This window comes from Physella acuta, unplaced genomic scaffold (assembly GCF_028476545.2).
Source record: "Physella acuta isolate Inbredline_101_S28 unplaced genomic scaffold, ASM2847654v3 ptg000698l, whole genome shotgun sequence".
Lineage (NCBI taxonomy): Eukaryota > Metazoa > Mollusca > Gastropoda > Physidae > Physella > Physella acuta.
Genome location: NW_026732217.1, coordinates 470205 through 492253, shown reverse-complemented (window position 1 = coordinate 492253; position 22049 = coordinate 470205). Strand labels below are relative to the sequence as shown.

At 32.5% G+C, this 22049-nt stretch overlaps 3 protein-coding genes across 3 annotated transcripts in view; all 3 read right to left on the bottom strand.

Moving 5' to 3' along the window:
- Window positions 1–22049, bottom strand: part of LOC131949465 (ankyrin-3-like) — a 124186-nt gene that overhangs the window by 52466 nt on the left and 49671 nt on the right. The gene's annotated exons all lie outside the window — the stretch shown is intronic.
- LOC131949462 (putative ankyrin repeat protein RF_0381) lies at window positions 11428–14155 on the bottom strand. Its single transcript, XM_059311367.1, has 4 exons — window positions 13849–14155; window positions 12688–13614; window positions 12484–12565; window positions 11428–11539 (listed from the first exon to the last, which is right to left on the bottom strand). The coding sequence occupies exons 1-4, from the start codon at window positions 14153–14155 to the stop codon at window positions 11428–11430; spliced, it is 1428 nt and encodes a 475-aa protein (XP_059167350.1).
- LOC131949460 (serine/threonine-protein phosphatase 6 regulatory ankyrin repeat subunit B) lies at window positions 17003–21375 on the bottom strand. Its single transcript, XM_059311366.1, has 5 exons — window positions 21308–21375; window positions 19075–20198; window positions 18701–18952; window positions 17614–18058; window positions 17003–17487 (listed from the first exon to the last, which is right to left on the bottom strand). Exons 2-5 carry the CDS (start codon window positions 20054–20056, stop codon window positions 17370–17372), a joined length of 1797 nt encoding a protein of 598 aa, XP_059167349.1. The 5' UTR covers window positions 20057–20198; window positions 21308–21375; the 3' UTR covers window positions 17003–17369.

The window sequence follows — 22049 nt, the reverse complement described above, 5'->3', positions numbered from 1 at the left end:
AATTTAGATTCTTGATAAATTAATACAGTTTTTTATGACAAGGTTCCTTCGATGGCTATAAATAGAAATGTACCTGTACTAAAAATGTCAATGACAGTTATTTTAGTCCACTTAAAGGCTGATGGTAGGCATCTAGATTTATCAATACACATAAATTGAATACATGTTATGCTTATACTTTTGTCCAGTTTAATGTTAACACGTATTGTAATGTGTAGTGAACTAAAGTATTTTTTAAAAGAAAAAACGCATGGTATTGTATACTTATTTAATTTCAGCATCTTTTTAAAGACACTTTTGTTTATTGAACTACCGCGCCGTTATTGGAGTGACTAATATAACCTCTCGCTAAGGTAAATCGATTTAAACAAAGCCAGAAACAGCTCCTTAGCGACGCGAATCCGATCAATAAAACACATACATAGAAAATGATTGATGTTTGTGTGAGGATTAACGAAAAAAATATTCGTAACTATAAATGTTTGAAACTATCACCGAAACTAATAAAAATTAGAATTTTAAATATCATTTTTATATTCAATTGATTTTCGATAACAAAGTTGATAGCCTGTTTGATTTTATTTGTGAGGTTGAAATAATTTAAACGTTTGAAGTATATATACATCTTTCATTTGAAAAAAAAAATCCCAACTTCTGAAGACGGATTATTTAAAATGTCATTTAAACATAATGTAGACTAAACACTACTAAACAAAAATGAATTACATAAATCTTGTACTCTACCTGTTTTAAGTAGAACCAGCAGCCAGACAACCAGCCTATGGAAGTGATACAAACCAGCGTTCTCTGGTACTATATATAGCACTCATCGACCAGGTAATAAAAAATCAATTTAGCATCCGTGGGGATTCCCCTTATCGTTTAATTGATGTTTTCTTAAGGTTTTTATTTAGGTTGCTCAGTATTTTTGCTTGTGTGCGCGTGCGTGTGTGTGTGTGTGTGTGTGTTTGTGTGTGAGACAGACTGTTAATCTTTCTGACTGTCTGTCTTTCCATCAATCCGTCCGTCCCTTCTTCAGCTGTCTGTCAGTTGTTCCATGTGTTTGTCTGTCTGTTTGTGTGTCTGTCTGTCTGGTCGGTATGTTTCTCTCAGACTATCTGTCTTTCTGTATATTTGTCTGCTTGTATGCATGTCTTTTTTCTGTTTGTTTGTCTGTCTGTTTACCTGTTTGTCTCTATTTTTCTCTATCTCTCCGTTTGTTTTTCAATATTAAGCTGATCGACTTAGGATCTAATTTAAAATTTAATTTCAGTTCTTCACTTAATCTCTTGGATACAATTGGGTTTAAAAAAATGATTTTAGAAAGCTTTTACAGTAGTAATTTTTCCAAAGACCTTGGTCATTTTAAACACAATATATAGTTGACAAACTAAAAATTCGATTGCGCAGGGGAGCTAAGTACGGTTAACCTTTCCTTCTGGTGCTTAATGCTTCTTTTTAATAAAGCATTAATTTAGCGCGAAATTGTGTTTAGTATATAGCCTCAATTCATAACTCTTATTCACTAACCCCATGGACCGTCAGGTTCTAATGGAACCTAAAACAAATATCATCTATGCTTTATTTAAGTAAACACAAACAACTGTACACTCAGTCTTTTACATTTACTTTTATTTTAATTGTAACAAATGAGTGCAATAAATATAAACACTACAATCAGATCTTTACCTCAGAGTGTAGCATGGGGTGGGTGGGTGGGGCAGCCGAAAAACTATATTGGGACAATGATAAGTAAAAGGCGTCCCCACCCTTTAGAAACAGACAGACATACAGACAGACAGACAGACAGACAGACAGACAGACAGACAGACAGACAGACAGACAGACAGACAGACAGACAGACAGACAGACAGACAGACAGACAGACAGACAGACGGACGGACGGACGGACGGACGGACGGACGGACGGACGGACGGACGGACAGACAGACAGACAGACAGACAGGAGTATCAAATAATAAAACTTTATCAAATCACTATTGGTCGGTGGGGGGGGGGGGGTATATATGTTTTACGTTTAGTAATTGGCTGTTTGCTAAAGAACACGGTAGCAGAGAGATGGAAAATGTAATTAATTTAAAACATTTCAATGTAGCTGGGGGGGGGGGGGGGGAGTATCTGGCGTTTTAAGAGCACCATTTATACGACAGTAGGTTATCTATAGCTAAAAAAAACAACTCTGACACCCTTGATGAACCGCGATATTTTACCTCCTTCACTGTTCTGTCAATGTTTACATAAATGTCTTCTACAACATGCAAAAAATTATACAAACTAAACGTTTAGACACTAAACTTTTATTAACACTAAAGTACATATTTGGAAATTCATAAATGATTATATAAAAGTGATATTTTAAAAGTGATATGTTGGAAATTTTTTGACTTTTTAAATTTTTGTACAGGAACAGGTTTAAATTAAAATGTAAGAGGCATTCAAAAATTTACAGTAATTAAGGAGTTTTAAACTTTTAAACATATACATCAGTATGAAGATGGACATTGTCCATTGAAAATTTAGCTTCAAAGATGCATCAATATAAATGTTTAATTTTACTTTGAAATTTCGTATCTATAAAGTTGTAAAATATAAAAGATATAAAATATATATATAAAACATATATACAAAAATATAAATATATAATTATTATATATAAATATTTATATATAGGCCTATATATAAATATATATTATATTTAAATATATATATTTATTATATATATATTAATATAAATATTAATATATATATATATATATATATATATATATATATATATATATATATATATATATATATATATATATATTTATATTTATATTTATATTTATATTTATATTTATATTTATATTTAAATATAGGCCTATATATTTACTATATATATATATATATATATATATATATATATATATATATATATATATATATATATATATATATATATATATATAAATATATATAAATATAAATATACAATATAAAATATAAAATCCTGAATAGATTGTAAGAATTATGAATATTCATTTGAAAATTATTTTATATAAACCAGAGTATAATACACGTACGCTTAAAACATTCTAGTGCATTTATCGACATATGTATATTTTGTTGATTTAATCTTTGTGAAAACTGATGAAAAAGCTAAACTAATTAAATTACAAGATTAGATCATTGCGCCTTGGAAATCAAAACGTAACATATAGACAGTAAGCTGCGAAGAGCCTGATGTTGCCCATGTATTGTGCCCCCTCTCTCTCCACACCGCTAATGCGCCATAGGCAGAAGATTTACCAATAAACAGCTAGCAACTATTAATTTTAACATCCAAAATAACCGCGGGCATGGCATATTACTAAAAACTCCCGAGCAAAGATTAAACATGGTCTAAATATCTAAGTTTTACAACCACCACCTACACTGTGGGGGTCGTCCATATATGACGTCACACTCGAAGGTGGGAGGGGGGTCCGTAATTTGTGACGGTGTGTGATGAGGGGGAGGGAGGAGGTTCCGATGATGTGACGTCACACTTTTGAGTTATAAAAAAAAATGTTAGAAAACGTATTTTAGGTGTTTTTTCGCGTTTTAGAAAATTGGTTTAATAAGTTATAATAGAAATTGATAAAAATACTCTATGTTGACCGAGTTCAAACAAGATTTTGAAAAAAATATCGATGTTTTAAGAAAAATTCAACTGCAATTTGGAGGGGAGTTGTAGGCTGAGGTGTGACGTCAGTTTAGGGGGGTGGGTGGTTCTGACGTTGTGTGACGGAGGGGGGGGGGGGGGAGAAGGTAAAAATATAGTTAAAAAAAGCGTGACGACATTTATGGATGACCCCTGGTTCACGTAATGGCAGAAGAGTCTAAAGCTGCTCTGTCACAAGCTCCTTTAGACTTGCCAATGAAGATGTTTTGATTGCTGTCCATGGCGAAGAACATTACATTCTCCACATTTAACTCGTTGCAATGTACTGTCTTTGGATTGTAATGGATACTCACATTCCTGAAAATAGTTATTTCAATTCACATGATTTTTAAAATTATTTTTAAACAATAGTATTAATAATGATATAGTATATAAGTAGGCACAGCGAATTTTGTAGGAAAATGGTGTGGGGATGCTAATGGAGTTACTAATAAAATGTTTTGAATTATCTTAAAACCTTTTTAAATATACTTTGTTTTGATAGAACGTAGCTCTATTGGCTTTTACGACAGAAAAAGCAGCGAGTAGGCCTTTATAATTTTTAAATTTTATGTAAAAACACAACCTCTATATTTTAATACACTACAGAATTGTTCAAACTTACATAACCGTCATTCCGCTGCTTCTTGCCTTTACATTTTCGGACATTTTCGCCATTTCTTTCTCAATGACATTTTTAAAATCAAGTAATGGAAAATAGTCATCTAATTGAGTCACAGATTTTGTTTGTGTTCGTTTAGTATCTTTAACATTCTCGATGTAGCTCTCCTCCAATATGTCGACACTTTTGACATTAATCTCTTCTTGTGTTTTTACACTTGGTGCAATGTCAGTATTATGGGTAGTTTCAACACTTGCATCTGGTGTAGTAGAAGAGGCTGTTGGTGTTGTATCTATAGATGGTGCAGTATCAGTACTTTGGGTAGTATCATCAATTGCATCTGGTATAGCGGTAGCAGCTATAGGTGTTGTATCCAGAGATAGTGTAGTATCATTATTTGTAACTAGAGTAGTTGTGGAAGCTGTTGGTGTCATAACCAAAGATGGTGCATTATCAGAATTTGGGGTAGTATCATCACTTTCATTTGGAGCATCGGAAGAAGCTGATGGTGTTGCATCCATAGATGGTGTAGTGTCATTACTTGGGGTAGTATCATCTCTTAAAAATGGAATATAAGTAGAAGCTGGTGGCGTTGTAATACTTGGTGATGAAGTTGTTTCTGAATTACAATATATATATTTATTGAAAGTTTTGTGATTTATAGTTTACATGAAATTATGAAATATTTTTGAAAGGTCTTAGAATAATAATAGGATGTGTGATGGGACTGTATGCTGATTAAATATCTAGACAAAAAATGTTGATTTAATAATCAGCATAAGAGACGTTGATTTATGATTACGCTTTAACATTTAATAAAAATGAGAAAAATTTATATATTGTGCAACATATTTATAGCTGTTAAACTCAATATAGATCAACTTTTCTAATAAAGGTGAAATTATAGATATAATAAAATGATAAACTTTGTCATGCAAAAAATTGTAATTAGAAGTAAGTTTTCCTTATTTTAAGCAATTGTAATTTAACATATCAAATACACTCAAATACGCTCACCATTTGTTGATTTTACTTCAGTAAACGTTGAAAAGTCCACAACAGTGTTGGTGTTTTTCTCTTTAATCTCTGCTGATGACTTAGCTCCGTGTTGTCTTAGAACAGCAACTGCTTCATCGTTTAAAAACATAGTGGCCGCATCCAAAGCTGTCTGACCGTTGTTGTCTGTGATGTCAAGATTAGCGCCACGTTGTATAAGTAGTCTCATGGTCTCAATCTTCTTACCTATTACACTGTAATGCAATGGGGTCTTCCCGTGCTTATCTCTGCGGTCAACATCAGCTCCAGCTTCCAGTAACGCCTCGACAATTTCTTTAAGAAATCCCCGACAGCTGTAGTGTAAAGCTGTATTGTCATACATATCTCCGATGTCAAAAACACGTGTCTTTTTTAACAATGTTAAGGCTGTTACGGGATTTTGTGCGTAGTTCACAGCATAGTGTAAAGCTGTTTGACCACTATTATCTATGATATCTGCTGAGGCTCCAGCTTCAAGTAAAAAATCGACTATTTCACTTAAACCGTTGTGTGATACGTAATGTAAAGCCGTTTTCCCAAAATTATCAATGCTATTAATAGCCGCGCCTTTATCTAAAAGAAACTGGATGAGTTTCTTACTATCTTTAACAGCAACAGTATATAAAGTTGTCCAATTCGTCAAGTCAACCGTTTCCCCAAAAGCGCTAGCATTACGAATAATCGTATCTTTTTCATAAAGCATCGTATTAAGTTTTGAACTTCCATGCCTAACAGCATAACGTAAAGCTGTCTCACCTCTCCCGTCAGCCAGATTTACATCAGCACCTGCATCCAACAGAATATCCATTATTTCCACAAATCCGCGTTCAATAGACATATGTAAAGCTGATTTTTTTTCATTACCATTCAATTCATTGACATTTGCTTTCCATTTCACGAGAAGCTGAACAAAATCTTTGTGACCATTTTCAGCGCTAATATATAGTGGAGATTTTTCTGGATATCGCGCAGTTGTTTTGACATTAACATCCGCTCCACAATATAATAACAACTTGCCAAAACTGACGTTGTTCTTCTCTGCGTAATGATGTAAAGGAGCCTTTCCATCTGAATCGGTACCGTTTAAGTCAATGCCTAACATTGAAAGTAAATTGTTTATCCCTTTGCTAATACATTTCTTGGCTAAGTAGGAAATAGTTTCATTTTTAAAACAAATATTGCTCCTTAGTTTTCTGACTAATATAAGTGTAAGGGAAACAGCTTGAATAACAAAAAGAAAAAAATACAAATAGTCCACATCTTTAAGGCGTAAAATGTGGTGTAACAGACTTATAAGCAATGCTTGAAAATAAGTGTAATTGTTTGTGCTTATTTTTTCTTTTCCTGTGTAGGTGTTGCTGATTTGATTCTCAGAAAATATTTTTGTAGCAGTGGTTTGTTGATCTAGGAATGACATCATTTTTGTTTTATTTTAGTGCAGATACTTTTTATTCCACCTACGTTAACGAATAAAATAAGAAGTCGAGAAATATGTATTAAAACTTAACTTAACAATTATTTCATCAACCTAATTAACTAAATTTAAATTTCAACGTTGTTAAACGTTTGTTTATTTTAGTCAGTAGAGTACGCAGGGGGGGGGGGGAGCAGGGGGAGCGGCCGCTCCCCCTCTGGCCATTTTGAGCAAAGTGGCGCCTTTTTGGAAACTTTTTAAACTCAAAGTTTTAAACAATGATATTTGTTAAAAAAATATTTTTGGTCGGCACATCTATGTAAATCCCAAGATTTCTTTTCATGAAGCATTTAAGCATTATTGTACTAGTCTAGTAGTGTCTACGTTTACAACACGTATTAACAGCTGCATCAGTTTGCCATTCTAAAAATAACCAGTACGATGCATTGCAATGTTTAAAAACCTCTACGGTAGTACCACTTTGCAAGAGGGGTGTTAAGTTTACGGCAACTGTATAATGTATTTGCTTACGAATAATTGAATTAGAAAATGTTATACATAAAACTTCACACATAATTACTTTATATATACAGCTTGAATCGTGTGATTAATTTAAAAAAAATTACAATACAGAAACAAATACAACTGATGTGGCACCTCTATTTAAATTTACTTATGAGCAAACTGCGTATTGGTGGGGAAATTTTGACAAGGTCAACAACGTCATCACGATGAAGTAGTAGTATTCTTACAGTTTGGGCGATAGTGATTACAATTACAAATTATATGAAACAGTTACAACCCCCTCCCTATAGACCGCTCTGTAAAAAAAATATTGTCATAATACAACTGCTACTTATTTAAATCTATTTCTGTAATATATATTTGTGTAATATATATTTGTGTAATATATATGTATGTTTAGAACAGTCATCTAAAAACTGACGCTATGTTCACTCTGAGTTGGTTATCTCCCCCCCCCCCCACACACACACCTCACCACCACAATTGTGTAGAGCGACATTAATGTCACACCTAGGTATACACTGGGTTGGATAATTGACCTAAAGTGACCGGACAGTGGTGAATGAAGTTGAACCCCCCCCCCCAACCCACCCCGAACTGATCTGTTAAGTACATGTAGAAAAACGCGTAATGATGTACCAAAGTACCATGCCGCCAGAAAATTAGCTTTTTAAACGTAAAACTGTGAATATTATTTTTGCAATTACGAGTAAAAAGGTATGTGATCAATACAGTGATCTAACCCATACCTATCACTATGTTAAAAAATGATCTTTAAAGAACAGAAAGAAGCAGTAGCTAATTAAAATAAATGATATGAACTAAAAGACCAATTGTTAGTTAAATGTAGGCTGTTATTCCGAATATTTTTCTATGACATCAATAAGCGCGGTTTTATACCAACGCTGATTTCATAAGCTTTTATTATGCTGTAATACTTTAGCATTTATGATGACGATATATTAAATTTTGATTATAGACAAAAACATTTTGTAAAAACGAATAGTGTCAAACGATTTCATTATATTCTAAAGTAATTATTTATTTGTTCAAACATTTATAATTAAATGTGTAGATATATACATATTTATATTAAGATAGTGATTATTTCCCCTATTTCACTTGTCTTAAATATTTCCCAGGAATTATTATGTAAGAAATTTTTTTTACAAGAATTACAAAACAGATTGTGTTACGTTCATTGTTTTTGATTGTAGTGTATATATATATATATATATATATATATATATATATATATATATATATATATATATATATATATATATATATATATATATATATATATATATATATATATATATATATATATATATATATATATATATATATATATTAGATTGATACAATTTTCGTTTTGTCGGCCTACATTGTATGTTTTTTCTTATTTCTTCAGAGTGCTACTTTCAATTTATTTTACATCATAGCGAAATAATGACATACAGCTAGTAATTATATATATATATATATATATATATATATATATATATATATATATATATATATATATATATATATATATATATATATATATATATGTATGTATGTATATATATATATATATGTATATGTATATGTATATATATATATATATATATATATATATATATATATATATATATATATATATATATATATATATATATATATATAAACGTATATAGAACGTGTTAAAAATTCGGCGCCTTTTTTTGCTCTTTTCGCTCCCCCTACAACGAAAACCTGGATACGCCTCTGATTTTAGTGCAAATAATTTGACCTATTTTAAGTAATATAATAAGCATGTTTATTAACTGCCACACGGTTTTACCTCATACACATTTACAGAGACAACTACAAAGCAGTCAAATATTAATAATAATTTTAAAAAGTCATTTTTATTACATCATAAATACAACCCGAAGTGGTTTAACTCTGTATGTGCCCTTTGTCTATTAAAATGTATTAAAATGACATTTAAAATGCCTTTTGTCTATCGTATGATGTATTAAAATGACATTTAAAATAAAAGAATGTTGACATAAACGATTTACATAGGAACATACCTTTGTAACGTATCCACCACAAGAACAGTGTATAGTCTAGAATGTAGGCACACACCGAAAAAACCAGCCCATAGTAGGGCACACAACATTATTTTTCTGTATTTCTTATCTAAAACACGTCATACTTAGACTGCGTTAAATATTCGATGATAACATTGTTGGGTTTGCAGCTATGTGGGTCTAGAAGGGTGTGTGGCAGTTGTTTGTATAAATGTGTTTAGTGAGACTATGTTGCAGTTGTCTGTTTAAATATGTAAAATATGTGCGCGTCTATCTGTATACATTTTCACTTTTGTAAACTTAAAATAAAAGTGGAGGCGAGAGAGCAGAAGAGAAATCCTTGCTCCCAATGTGTTTAATTTGTTTGTTACTAATACATTATGAGAGAAATATGAACTCAAGACAAAGGAAAGATTAAGGTAATTTTGTGCATTTATATTGAAAACTATGGCCAATCTAAAATTTACCCGAAGTCTAACTCACACGTTGGTCTACCCAAAGTTAAGGACCCTTGTTTCTTTGACCCTTATCGTATATACTGCAACCCTGCTGTTGAGTAAAACTTTCCAGTTTCATAAGTATATGTCAAGCTGATTTCAAAAGCTAAGTTACACTTTTAAAAAAGATCTTATATTGAAAAGGGTAGTTTTTATTATCTCGCCATAATAAAGATTAGTGGTTTAGCCGACTCTTACATTTATTTTGACTTGTAAATTGCCACTATAAACTGGTAGCTTTTGTTATTTTTACGATACGAATTTTGGGTGTTTCCAGAAACTGGTGGATGATTTAAATCCTCTCTAATAGAATTTACAGCTATAAATAAAGAAACGGGTCTTGTAGCAACATATCTCAGATTATATAATGTGTGTCTTGCTAAGTTGTGTGTCGTGGCTTGATGTGTGTCACCAGCTTCTATTAGACAGCATCTTGTGGATCTCAATGGTAATTAACCTGTCGTTCCAATTTGTGACAGCTTTGATACGAGCGTACTTGAAAACCTTTTTCTTCTTCTTTAATCTTAATTATAATTTTGGAAGGAATTCTCTCCAATATATTTGAATATTACGTGTCAACTTGTTATGCGCAATATAAGACGTTGGCTCATATTTCAGCCTCCTTTTCTTTTTGGATTTGCTTCCAAAGCAGCAGTTTGATTATGGAGTTGTTTCAACTAGAAAGTGGTGTCCCAGCTTTCGAGCTTCATATGCCCAAGGGTTTGAACTCGGGACTATTCGGTTTATCAGCCATGAGCTTTACTGACTTGAAGACGCCGAGCCCTCGAAATAACCTGATACTGATGTAATCTCTCCAAAGGCATCTTCTGGTAACGCATCTGTTATGTGTTACCATCTCACTTCTCTAGTCTTTTACTCTATTTCGTGGTGTATGACAGCAAGAGAGAGAGAGAGAGAGAGAGAGAAAGGGAGAGAGAGAGAGAGAGATAACATTTAAAATTATAGAGAGTACTATGTATTTACAGACACTCAATCGAGACACTTGAGTGCCATAAATGTGCTTTATATTCTACCACCCTGTTTATATTTATGAATATAATACCCACCTCAAGCCTATCCAGACAATGTTACATTTAAAGTTAATAAAACACTTAAACTATAACACAGAGGAAAAATATATTTAAAAAGAAAAATACTAAATGGTTGAATTTTGTTTATTTGATTTAAAATATTAATAAAGACAATTATAAACCAGAAGGTAAAATTAATGATGATAATGCTTGTTGAAATCTAGTCTGTGTTCTACTTTTAGCATATAATCTAAATCTAGATTGAAATGTGAGTCAATGTAAAACAATTTCTATACACATAAAAAACATCTGACAAAAATAGAAATAGTCTTTGAATATAGAGCTTTAAAGTATTGATATATGCGTTTTAAATTTATTTTTACTTTTATTAAAGAGAAAATAGTTTAACTTATAACAGCTTACACAGAGTAAACAATGATTAAAACAATTGTCAAACAACTTGTATAAATCTGATTTAAGCACAGGAGTGCCCTGTCAAATGCTGCTCCAGACATGTCCAATGAAGATGTTCCTCCGTTACCCATCTTGACCACCAAATTTGCCGTCTATGGTTAAGTACTTCACGTTCTCTATATTTACCTCGTTGCAGTCTCGAATGGTATTTGAGGTGTAATTTAGATTCACAGTTCTGAAAAAAAATGTACATCTCTAAATAAAAATATTGTAATCGTCTGTTGTCAGGCTATTGTAAAAACATTTTTTTCCAATAACTATATTTTTGTTGAAACTTACACAATCGTCTTTACCACCCTGCTAGCAATTTGTTTTCTAAAGTTTTTTGTTATTTTAGTATTTAGCGCCCGCTGAAGTGAATTGAAGGCAGCTAATACAGGAAGAGGAACGACCATCGGTGTGGCAAGTTTTGTTTTATTTTGTTTTGTTTCGTAAGCATTTTCGATTTTATTCCCATCCAATGTGTTTGGATTTGTAGAATTGTTTAAATCAAGGCCCGTACATTTTTCTTTCCTTTTTTTACCACATGCCTTATATTTCCAGAAATATTTTCTTCTGCAGGATAAAGTATTGGTCCACTGGCGATTTTGTTGTTGAAAGTGATGTTTGCAGGTTGGGATCCGTTTTCTGACAAGTTTTGAGCTACATTTTAAAGGATCGGCTGAACCACAAAGTAAACATTTATATCTGCCGGCTTTATAGCTGGTAGTTTTAGCTTTCTCAATGGACGAATTGTTTCTCATTGTCTTATCCTGATGGTTTATATCACCACTAGTGCAGGGGCTTAACAATTTGACAAACTGAAATTAAAGTAAAATGCAGATTTGTTTGTATTTTGGGTTGTATTTAAAAATTAGGCTTAAATCTTTGTGAACTGGATTTAAATTAAGTTGAAGAATAATTTATTTAAGTCTAATAATCACTAAAATATTGTGAATTTTGTGTAAAAAATTGGAACATGAACTAGTTAATTTGGTTATTAAAGACATAAAACTTTTGGATAACTGCTTAAACATTCACACAAATACTAACCGTGGAGGTTTTGTTCTGATGAAAAAAAAATCAAGTCTAAATACAGTATAAGAAAAATAGATTTAAACTATTATACATTTAACATACACGTTTTTTCTTTTTCGTTTCTTTCTGTTTTTGGCGATACATTGTCTGCTAGTTTCTTGTTTGATCGTCTCATGATGTTGACCTAAACAGGAACAGTTATATAATTACTTTTAAAAAAAAATAGTCTTCCTTAAATTCGTACGACTATAGGTACATTTAGATTTAAGGATGACAATTTTGATCGTAGTTTACCTTTTGTTTTACCTAGTCCGATTAAATTCGTTTGACCACTGTATTGGACGTTCAACATCTCGTGTTTTTCAAAGCATTTCAGACGATCCTCTCCAATCGTTTCAAGTTTTGTCTGTGTTCTATATCTTTTACAAATTGTATTTGTCGACTTTCGTGATTTTTTAAGATGAGTAGATTTTGTGGATTTTGTTGGTCTAGATGTAGAGCTGGTAATAAGCTGTGTAATGTTGGTACTAGCATGTGGTGTAATCCTGGTGTACACTATAGGTGTTGTAGGTGTAGCGGATTCAGTATCAAAACTTGTGGTAGTATCATCTCTTGTGGTACAAACTGCTGATGTTGCATTAGTAGTTGATGCAGTATCCGTACTAAGGGTTGTATAAACTGGTGTTGAACAGTCCAACTCAGTGTTTGTTTTTTCTTGGTTTTCTTTTGCAGATTTAGCGCCGTGTTGTTTTAGAAATTTAACGACACGATAGTGACATCCTAGAGTGGCCACATCCAAGGCTGTCTGACCGGAAGTGTCAACAATGTCAAGGCTCGCGCCATATTGTACTAGTACTTCGACGACGGAAGGATCAATCCACCCATTGATGTAGCGCAATGGGGCTTTACCGTACTGATCCTTGACGTCAACACCAGCTCCGGCTTCCAGTAACATCTTCATGATTTCCGGGTCACCAATCTTAGAGCTGTAGTGTAAAGCTGTTTGGTTGAAGTTATCTCCAATGTCAAGATCATCTGTATATTTCAGAAGTGTTTGCACTGTTTTTTTAAATCGAAACATTGCCGCATAATGTAAAGCCGTTCTACCATCTTTGTCTTTAATATTTGCCGAAGCATTTGCTTTCAGAAGAGTTTCTGTCAAGACGCTATTGTGTTTCTGAACACTGTAGTGTAAAGCTGTTTGACCATTTACGTCAGTTGTGTCAAGAATATCTTTACAGGTTACCAGTGTTTGAATTGTTTCATTATTCATGAATTGGACAGCATAGTGTAATGGTGTTTTGCCTTCGTTGTCTCTGATGTTTGCTAAAGCTCCAGTTTCCAGTAAAAAAAACATCATATTGCTTTTTCCGTATTGTGCTCAATAGTGTAACGGTGAACTTCCGATTACATCTGTTCTATTAATATCCCCGCCTTTTTGAAGAAGTGATTTGACGATTTTCTTACCTTCATAATCAGCCAGATTAACATCAGCGTCTGCGGCCAACAATATATCAATTATAGCTTTTTTCCCATTTTCAGCAGCAACACGTAAAGCTGTTTTATGATAAATATCATCCTGTTCATTTACATTAGCTTTCCATTTCACAAGAAGGTTAACGAAATCTGCATGAACTCTTTCAACGCTTATATGTAAAGGAGTTTTTCCTGGCCAATCATCTTTTGTTTTTACATTAACATCCGCTCCACCTTTCAACAGAAGTCCCCCCAAAACTAAGTTGTTCGTCTCTGCATAATGATGTAAAAGAGCCATACCATATAAACCCTACTGTTTATGTCGATGCCTAAACTTGAAAAAAAGTCTTTTACTACAGAATTACTATCATTATCCTCAAACTTTTGGTGTGAAGTAGTAGTTGGTTGATTCGTTACTGGCACTTTATGTTCACTTTATTTTGTTTTAGCATCGCAAGGACTCACTTTATTAAAAATTATCAAGAAAAAAAGCGACCTGCAAAAGCAAAATTAGATGCTCACATGTTTTTGTGTATAAAAGTGTGAATTACGTTGAACTAAAAGTTTTGATGAAATATAGGAATCTGATTTCTTAATGGTGCGAATAGAAAATGTGCCTTTAAAAGATTTACATATGACTTTATACTTATTATTCTGAAATAAAATTTGAGGAACCAATATTTCTAACCTATTGCGAAACACATTACAGCCTTCAGATATAGAATGAGTTTATTTAAATAAATTAATATAAAACTGTCACGCTGGAGTAGTAGTCAGCGTATAAGGGCGGTAGGAGTGTGGGACAGGAGTTTCTGACAAACGAAATAAAAATAAAATTTCTAATGTTTTATACAAGCCTAGCCTAAGAATTTACTAAAGATAAAATGAATCTTTTTATTTTAATGTGTACTTCCTATTTAATTCTATTTTTGGTTAATAATAAAAAATATAACTTCTGGGTTTGATAAAAAACTCAAATTAAACTGATTTAAAAAAAAACAAAACGTATTGCTGCAAATAACATAATGTGTCATAATTAAAGATTTAGGTATAAATCACATACAATTTAGTAGACATGCTGTACCTTTTTGGTGTAAAACTGCACAGGAAAAGCGTAGAATGAAGATCTTTAGGCAATCTAAAAAGAATACACACTTTCTATTCCGTAGGCCCTACACACCAAGCAGGTAAAAATAAGTCATAGTATTGCCGGGAATTCCCCATTTATGTATTGGATAAACCCAAGACTGTGCATACAGATGTCTGCATAATGTATCGTTTAAAATATTTAATGTAACTAAACTCTATATGCAGGCTTTACAAGTGAAAAGGAACTCTAATTAAATAAAACAATCGACATTTTGGTGCTCATCACACTGATTTGGTAAGAAACAGATCTACAATTTGGGAAACGTTTTCTCAAATTGAAATTATTTTGATAATTTCATTTGAACAAGACAGAGATTATTGAAAAATTCCAAAATTATTTTAATAATTACTTACAAGTCAGTTTTAAGACAATCATTCAGAATTTGTTTTTAGTATAAGTCAATCTAATCTACAAAATGAAAACACATTGCAGTGTCGCTATTTTGTTTCTCTTCTATACAAGACATTTAGGATAGAAATGCTTGCACATTTTGGCCAACATTTGCGAAAATAGAAAAGATTCGCATGAGTTAACGCACAACTGCACTATTGTTAAAATCAATCTTAGTCCTAATTCCTGATTAAATATTCGTTTTTACAATCTTTTCTTAGGCCTAAATGGCTGACTTTCAAGGTGTCTATAGGGCTGGTAAGTAGGTCACTAACCAGTTATATGGCTCATGCAGGTTTTATTGAGCCGTAGAGCTGATTGGTGACCTACTTACCAGCCCTATTAGCGTTATAGTTTTTTAATTTATTTTGATCAAATAATTATGAAACAATATCTTCTTATCAATAAAAATGAATACAAAGATTGCTATAGCCATCATCAGAAGGGGAGTTAGCTAGAAATTTAATTAATAATCTTGTAAGCTGTTAATGTTGTGATCAGATGATCTCAGACACCATAAAGGGCACTGTTAAATGGCCGGTCATACTTGTATAGAGTTAAAATCTAGCAATGTGCTGACCGTGTTTAAAACACATTATTGTGGTCGAGAATATTGTCTCTTTAATTTGACAGCAATTAAAACATTAAGAATAAAATTGATTGCCATTGGTTTTAACATTGATTAGCTATCTAATGTTTTCATTTTCAAAATAGAATATTGTCAGCTTTTCTTGGCGTAGCTGTATTTTTGGTACACAATACTTATGTAGTATCGACATTTCATGCTGGTGTTAATGTGGTATTGAAAGTGGGGTGTAAATATATAGTTGGTGATTCATTTGGTACTGTTTTTAATTAAGTTTATTATCATTCAGTTAGGTATTTACAAAGGTTTACCATCTTGTAGTTTACTTTTTTGTTGAGGGATTCCAAGGCTGATCTTTTAGACTTACTTTGTTGCGTATATTTTTTTGTCTGGTTGTTGACGTGTTTTTAGGTTTATGGGAATGCAGCCAAATTATGACAATGAATTTATAATCTGAACAAAGACAATACATCCATAGTGTTTTTGTGGTCTGAATCGGCACATCAACATGCTGAGGCGTGGGCTTGGTTTATTTACAATACAAGGAGAATAATATTTGCTGTCAACAAAATTGTCATCCTAGGCAGACAGTTTCTCTCTTAAAGTTTTAGACACGTTATGTTTACAGTTTGTTTATTAGCTTTATAGTATACAATTTTAAATAGAGTTACAACTGTGTAGATATATAAAAATATGTGTTTTCAAAAGATGTTTATAAAATTGTTTCTATATTACCTATTTTTTAAATTTAGATATGGAGGTGCAGACAGCAAGTTAAGAGATCTTTTAATGTTTTTCACTAATAGAATGTTTATTGGGTGCACTTACACAAATGTTAAAGAGCTACCGTTTTAGGCTTAATACAATAATAAGACATTGACATAAATTGTGAAATTTTTAGTCTTAAAATTTAACAAGATAAAATAGTAGACTAAATAACAGTAAAACTAACAAGAAATACATATGTGCTTGCAAATTCCTAAATATTGACTCGTGTCTATTTCGCTAAAATCTTTTTAGTAAGAAACAGTTAAAACAGTTACTAAATTAGTCACTAAATTTGAGTTCTAACATTATTTCAATTTCCATATTAAATTCAAATAATGAGAGATGTCTCTTGTCAATGGCAAGTGAAATAACACTTTTACAAATCTACATTGGTCTACATAATTAATATTGTCTACGTATTTTATATATAGTATCTAAACATAGTCTACATTTGATCTATATGCTACACAAACACAGTCTACCCTGTACCCAGCCAGTATATCAGTCTTGTGCCACACTGGGGCAGTCATTCGCTGGCTAGATCTAACCTATGGAGAGTCCTCTCTCACAGACTTCTCTAAACTTGACGAATGAAGTTGCCATCCGTTAAACGATGCTCTAGGATTTTCCGACAAAGAGATTTAGTTTGCTGTCGATGGCTACGTACTTTGGTTTATTTATGTTTACTTCTTCGCAGTGTTTAATGATGGTTGGATTGTAATTTACATTCACATTTCTGAAATAGATATTTATTGATCTAAAAAGTAAGGCTAAATTGAAACAATGATATTGGGGTTTATAAGTAGGACTATTATATATAAGCTATAAAATAGGGACAATGATATGGGATATTTTTACTTACACATGAATATTTCCAGTGCTGCTAGTACTTTGATTTTCAAAATTTTTAGTCACTTCGGTATTTAGAGCGCACCGAATTACGTCAAGGAAATCATCACTTGCATCTGAAGTAGTGGTAGAAGTTGTTGGTGTTGTATCCATAGATGGTGCTGTATCAGTATCAGTACTTGGGGTAGTATCATCATTTGCATCTAGAGTAAATGTAGAAGCTGTTAGTGTTGTATTCATAGATTGTTCAGTATGAGTACTTGGGTTAGTATCATCACTTGCATGTAGAGTAGTGGTAGAAGTAGTTGGTGTTGTATCCTTAGATGGTGCATTATCATTCCTTGGGGTAGTATCATTAACTTCATCTGGTGTAGTTGTAGAAGCCGTTGGTGTTGTATCCATAGATGGTGTATTTGTAGAAGCTGGTGGCGTTGTCATACATGGCGATGAAGTTGTTTCTAAATTATGTATATATATATATATATATATATATATATATATATATATATATATATATATATATATATATATATATAGGTAATTATTTAAAGTTTGTGATTAATAGTTTGCATGAGATTACGTGCTATTTTTGAAAGGTCTTAAAATAATAGCCCACCATGGGATTGTCGGCTTATTAAATATCTAGAAAAACTAAACTGATTGAATAATCAGCATAACACACGTTAACTGATGATTACGCCTTAACATTAAAATTACGATGATAAAAATTCAAATATTTAACAGTATGATTTATTACAGTTTTTAAACGCATTATAGATCTGCTTTTCCAAGATCGATTTGAAAATCTATTTAGTTTCTGTTGTTTATTCTAATTCTTTATTGTGATGGTTTTTTTTTAAATATTAAATATTTACATATTGTTCATACTGTATTTATTCTTTTTAGTTTAACCAGTGTTTCTTCCAGGCCTCTCTTGGGGTTATGAATTTATATAGAAAATATATACGTTTAACCGTGTCTGCCCCCCCTCCTCCCCCGGAAATTTTTGTCCACCCTCCCGAAAATTTCAAGCGCCCCCAGGAGAAAAAGTGTGAAAGAAACACTGGCAAATACCGATATAAATTGTGCAGTATCAGTACTTTGGGTAGTCTCCTCACTTGCATCTGGTGCAGTGGTAGAAGCTTTTGGTGTTGTATTCATAGATGGTGTATTATCAGCACTTGCGGTAGTATCATTACTTGCATTTGATCTAGTGGTAGAAACTGTTGGTGTTGTACTAATAGCTGATGGTGCAATATCAGTAATTGGGGTAATATCATCAATTGCATATGGAGTAGTGTTAGAAGTTGTTAGTCTTGTATTCATAGATGGTGTAGTTTTCTTTCTAGCATCTGGAGTAATGGTAAAAATATAATGTTAGTCTACTATACTTTGACCTATTATGTAGGACTAGTCATTACCTAGTAGGGTAGTAATCTTAGTAAACACTAATGTAATGGTAATAAACACTTACATGTCACTGGTCTAAATCTCTTTCTGCGCCTTGAACAGTCCAAAACTTCGTCCATTTTCTCTTTGTTTTCTATTGAAAACTTAGCACCATGTTGTTTTAGAGCAGCAACTGCTTCATCATTTGACACCATAATGGCAATATCCAAGGCTGTCTTTCCTAAAGTATCTTCAATGTCAAGGTTAGCACCTTGTTGGATTAGTACTTTCACCAGAGAAACCGTTTGAAACCATGCAGCGTAGTACAATGGGGTTTTCCCGTACTTATCTCTGACGTCAACATCGGCTCCGGCTTCCAGTAACGCAAGGACAACCTCCGTAAGACCGCACCAGCAGCTGTAGTGTAAAGCTGTTAGTCCCTCATCGTCTGCGGCGTTAGGATTATCAACTAACTTCACCAGAGTTAAAGCTGTTTCTGTATGCCCGTTAAGGGCAGCATCATGTAAAGCTGTTCGACCACCCTTGTCTCTGATGTTTGCCGAGGCTCCAGCTTTAAGTAAAACATCGAGAATGTTGTTTTTACCCGTCTGTGCTGCGTGATGCAAAGCTGTTTTACCAAGATGGTCGATGCTATTAATTACCGCACCTTTTTCTAACAGTGACCTAACGAGTTTCTCACTTCCTTTCGCAGCAGCAAAATGTAAAGCTGTGTGACCCCGACAGTCAACTAGATTTACATCAGCATCTGCAGCCAACAACATATCACCTATTTTTTCATATCCATTTTGAGCACACAAATGTAAAGCTGTTTTATGTTCAAAACCATTCAATTCATTAACATTTGCTTTCCATTTCAAAAGTAACTCAACAAAATCTGTGTGACCTAGGTAGGTGCTGATAAATAAAGGGGTTCTCCCTCGATGGTTCTCTTTTGTTTTGACGTTAACATCCGCGCCTCCTTTTAATAAAAGTTCCGCAAAACATAAATTGCTCTGCGCTGCGTAGTGATGTAAAGGGACTTTCCCATTCTTATCCGTTCTATTCATATCAACGCCTAATGTTAAAAATATGTTGTTAAAAACACAGCTACTGTCATTCTCGACACACTTAATTTGTGCCGTGGTGGTCTGTTGACTCATTACTGGAAACATCTTTTTTTTTTTTCTTTCAGGCTCGTTTAGACTTGACCTATTGAAAATAATAGAAATCAACCGACCGTAATCACAAATAGACTTCTTTTAATATTGACACTGACGAAGTGTGCGCCTTAAACGAGATTAACAATATTTTTTTTTAGATCTAGCATCTACGTTTACAATAATTTGTGGTAAAAAGTTTACTGAAAAAAAGGTGTAGTTTGATGTGTAGTAGACTTCGACTAGCACCCTGGTTTATTACTAGCACCCTGGTATATTACTAGCACCTTTAGGTATTTTAATAGCGCACTAGTATGCTTCTAGCATTCTGATATGTTAGTGGGACTCGAAACTGCCTGACAGTGAAATTATTTTATGTTAAAAAGCAAAAAAAGGAACCACCGGTATCTGTGAGATAGAGATCTTTTAAACTGCAATAGGTTTTAGTCATCGTGTGTCAGAAGAAACGTATTATGATGACTTTGAACTTCATATGTGAATCAATTAGGTAAAATATATAGTGTTCTTACTCAATCAAAAATATGAGTCCACGGACGTTTTAACTGTTAATTCGTCTGTTAATGCGACCCCTTTTTTCCTGAAAGACATTTTACATAAGTCCGTTTAAAGTCAACGATTCTTTTTAACTTTTAAGATTTAAAAAGTAACAGCGTTTGCTTGTATGTATGGAACAGGTTTTGAATATATTGAAACTAAATTAATGATTGAGATAATTTTTATGTTTTGAAGATATCTCACTGCTTTTGATATGAAGACCGAATAACGTCTCTTTAAATCGATAAAATGAAAGCTAAACATATCCCTCTTATCTTAGTGTTTTGAATAACTTTAAATTCACCTTAAATAGAAATGTTGCTTGTATTTTAATGGATATCCTAAAAACTTTTTAAAAAATACACAGTATTAGTTTAACTAATTGTTGCACTGTTTCACACGCAATAAATTTAAATTTAACAAATATATAAACAGTTGATATATTATATTGCAGATTAAATAAATCAATTAAAAAAATCAATCCTACTTTCTAAAAAATTAGGCCTGTATAATTATTCGAATATTTAAATGGGAACAATATAATAAATATATATTATCACCTCACGATTCCACAATACAATTCACATAATTAACCGCCTTACTTACAATTTAGTACGTCACTTTTGAAGTCACTGCCACAGCAACAACGTAGAACAGGAAGGTGGGGCTTCGTGTCACTGAGGCAAGTTGTCACACAGTTCTTGAAGTCTAAGGTCTAAGTTTGTACATTGATTCCAAATATGGGCCATGGTTCGAAACCTTAGCCAATATAGTTTAATTTAAAGGGAAGCTACTCGCAATTTTAGCCTCTTACAGATAAAGACAGAGTGGATTTGTTTCATAGTATGAGTTATGTTTTCCAAAATTTACTACACTTAGTTTTGTGTGCTTATGTCATCCTTAAAATCATTTGTCGTCGAAAATGTGAAGTGAAATTTCGACCCATTTCGAACGGACCGATTTCTTTCTTGAGAACTCAGATCGTCTTCGTAGTATGTTAGCAGTTAAGAATCCATATTGTGTTTAACAATATTTAAGTACTATATATTATGTTTATTGTATTTATATAAATCTTTATTTCTAATTTCTCAAGAGGACAATCTTTGTTGTCATAAAATATATAGCAGTCTACAATGCGTTTAACAATATTTTAGTGTCAGTCTGTATATATCGTTATGAAATTCCCCTATATAGATCTATATTTTTTATTGCTTAAGCAAAGCCAAAAGAAAGAATTGTGATTTGATTTAAATTTTAAAAGTTTAATTAATAGTTATAATACAGCACAAGTACATGAAACATGTTTTTAAAACCACATTTATTTCACTTGTAGTGTACCTGTACAGAT

What these genes read in the sequence shown, in the direction of transcription:
- LOC131949462 (XM_059311367.1), bottom strand. Translation starts at nt 14,155, where the DNA reads ATGGCTCTTTTACATCATTATGCAGAGACGAACAACTTAGTTTTGGGG. An exon ending in TAATCTGGCTGATTATGAAG is followed by an intron (nt 13,615 to 13,848) that starts GTAAGAAAATCG and finishes TAACCTGTAAAG; the next exon opens with ATATTCTTGACACAACTGAC. An exon ending in AACGAATTTAATCGGACTAG is followed by an intron (nt 12,566 to 12,687) that starts GTAAAACAAAAG and finishes GTTCCTGTTTAG; the next exon opens with GTCAACATCATGAGACGATC.
- LOC131949460 (XM_059311366.1), bottom strand. Translation starts at nt 20,056, where the DNA reads ATGAATAGAACGGATAAGAATGGGAAAGTCCCTTTACATCACTACGCA. An exon ending in AAGTGAGGAGACTACCCAAA is followed by an intron (nt 18,059 to 18,700) that starts GTACTGATACTG and finishes TACATAATTTAG; the next exon opens with AAACAACTTCATCGCCATGT. An exon ending in AGCACTGGAAATATTCATGT is followed by an intron (nt 17,488 to 17,613) that starts GTAAGTAAAAAT and finishes TATCTATTTCAG; the next exon opens with AAATGTGAATGTAAATTACA.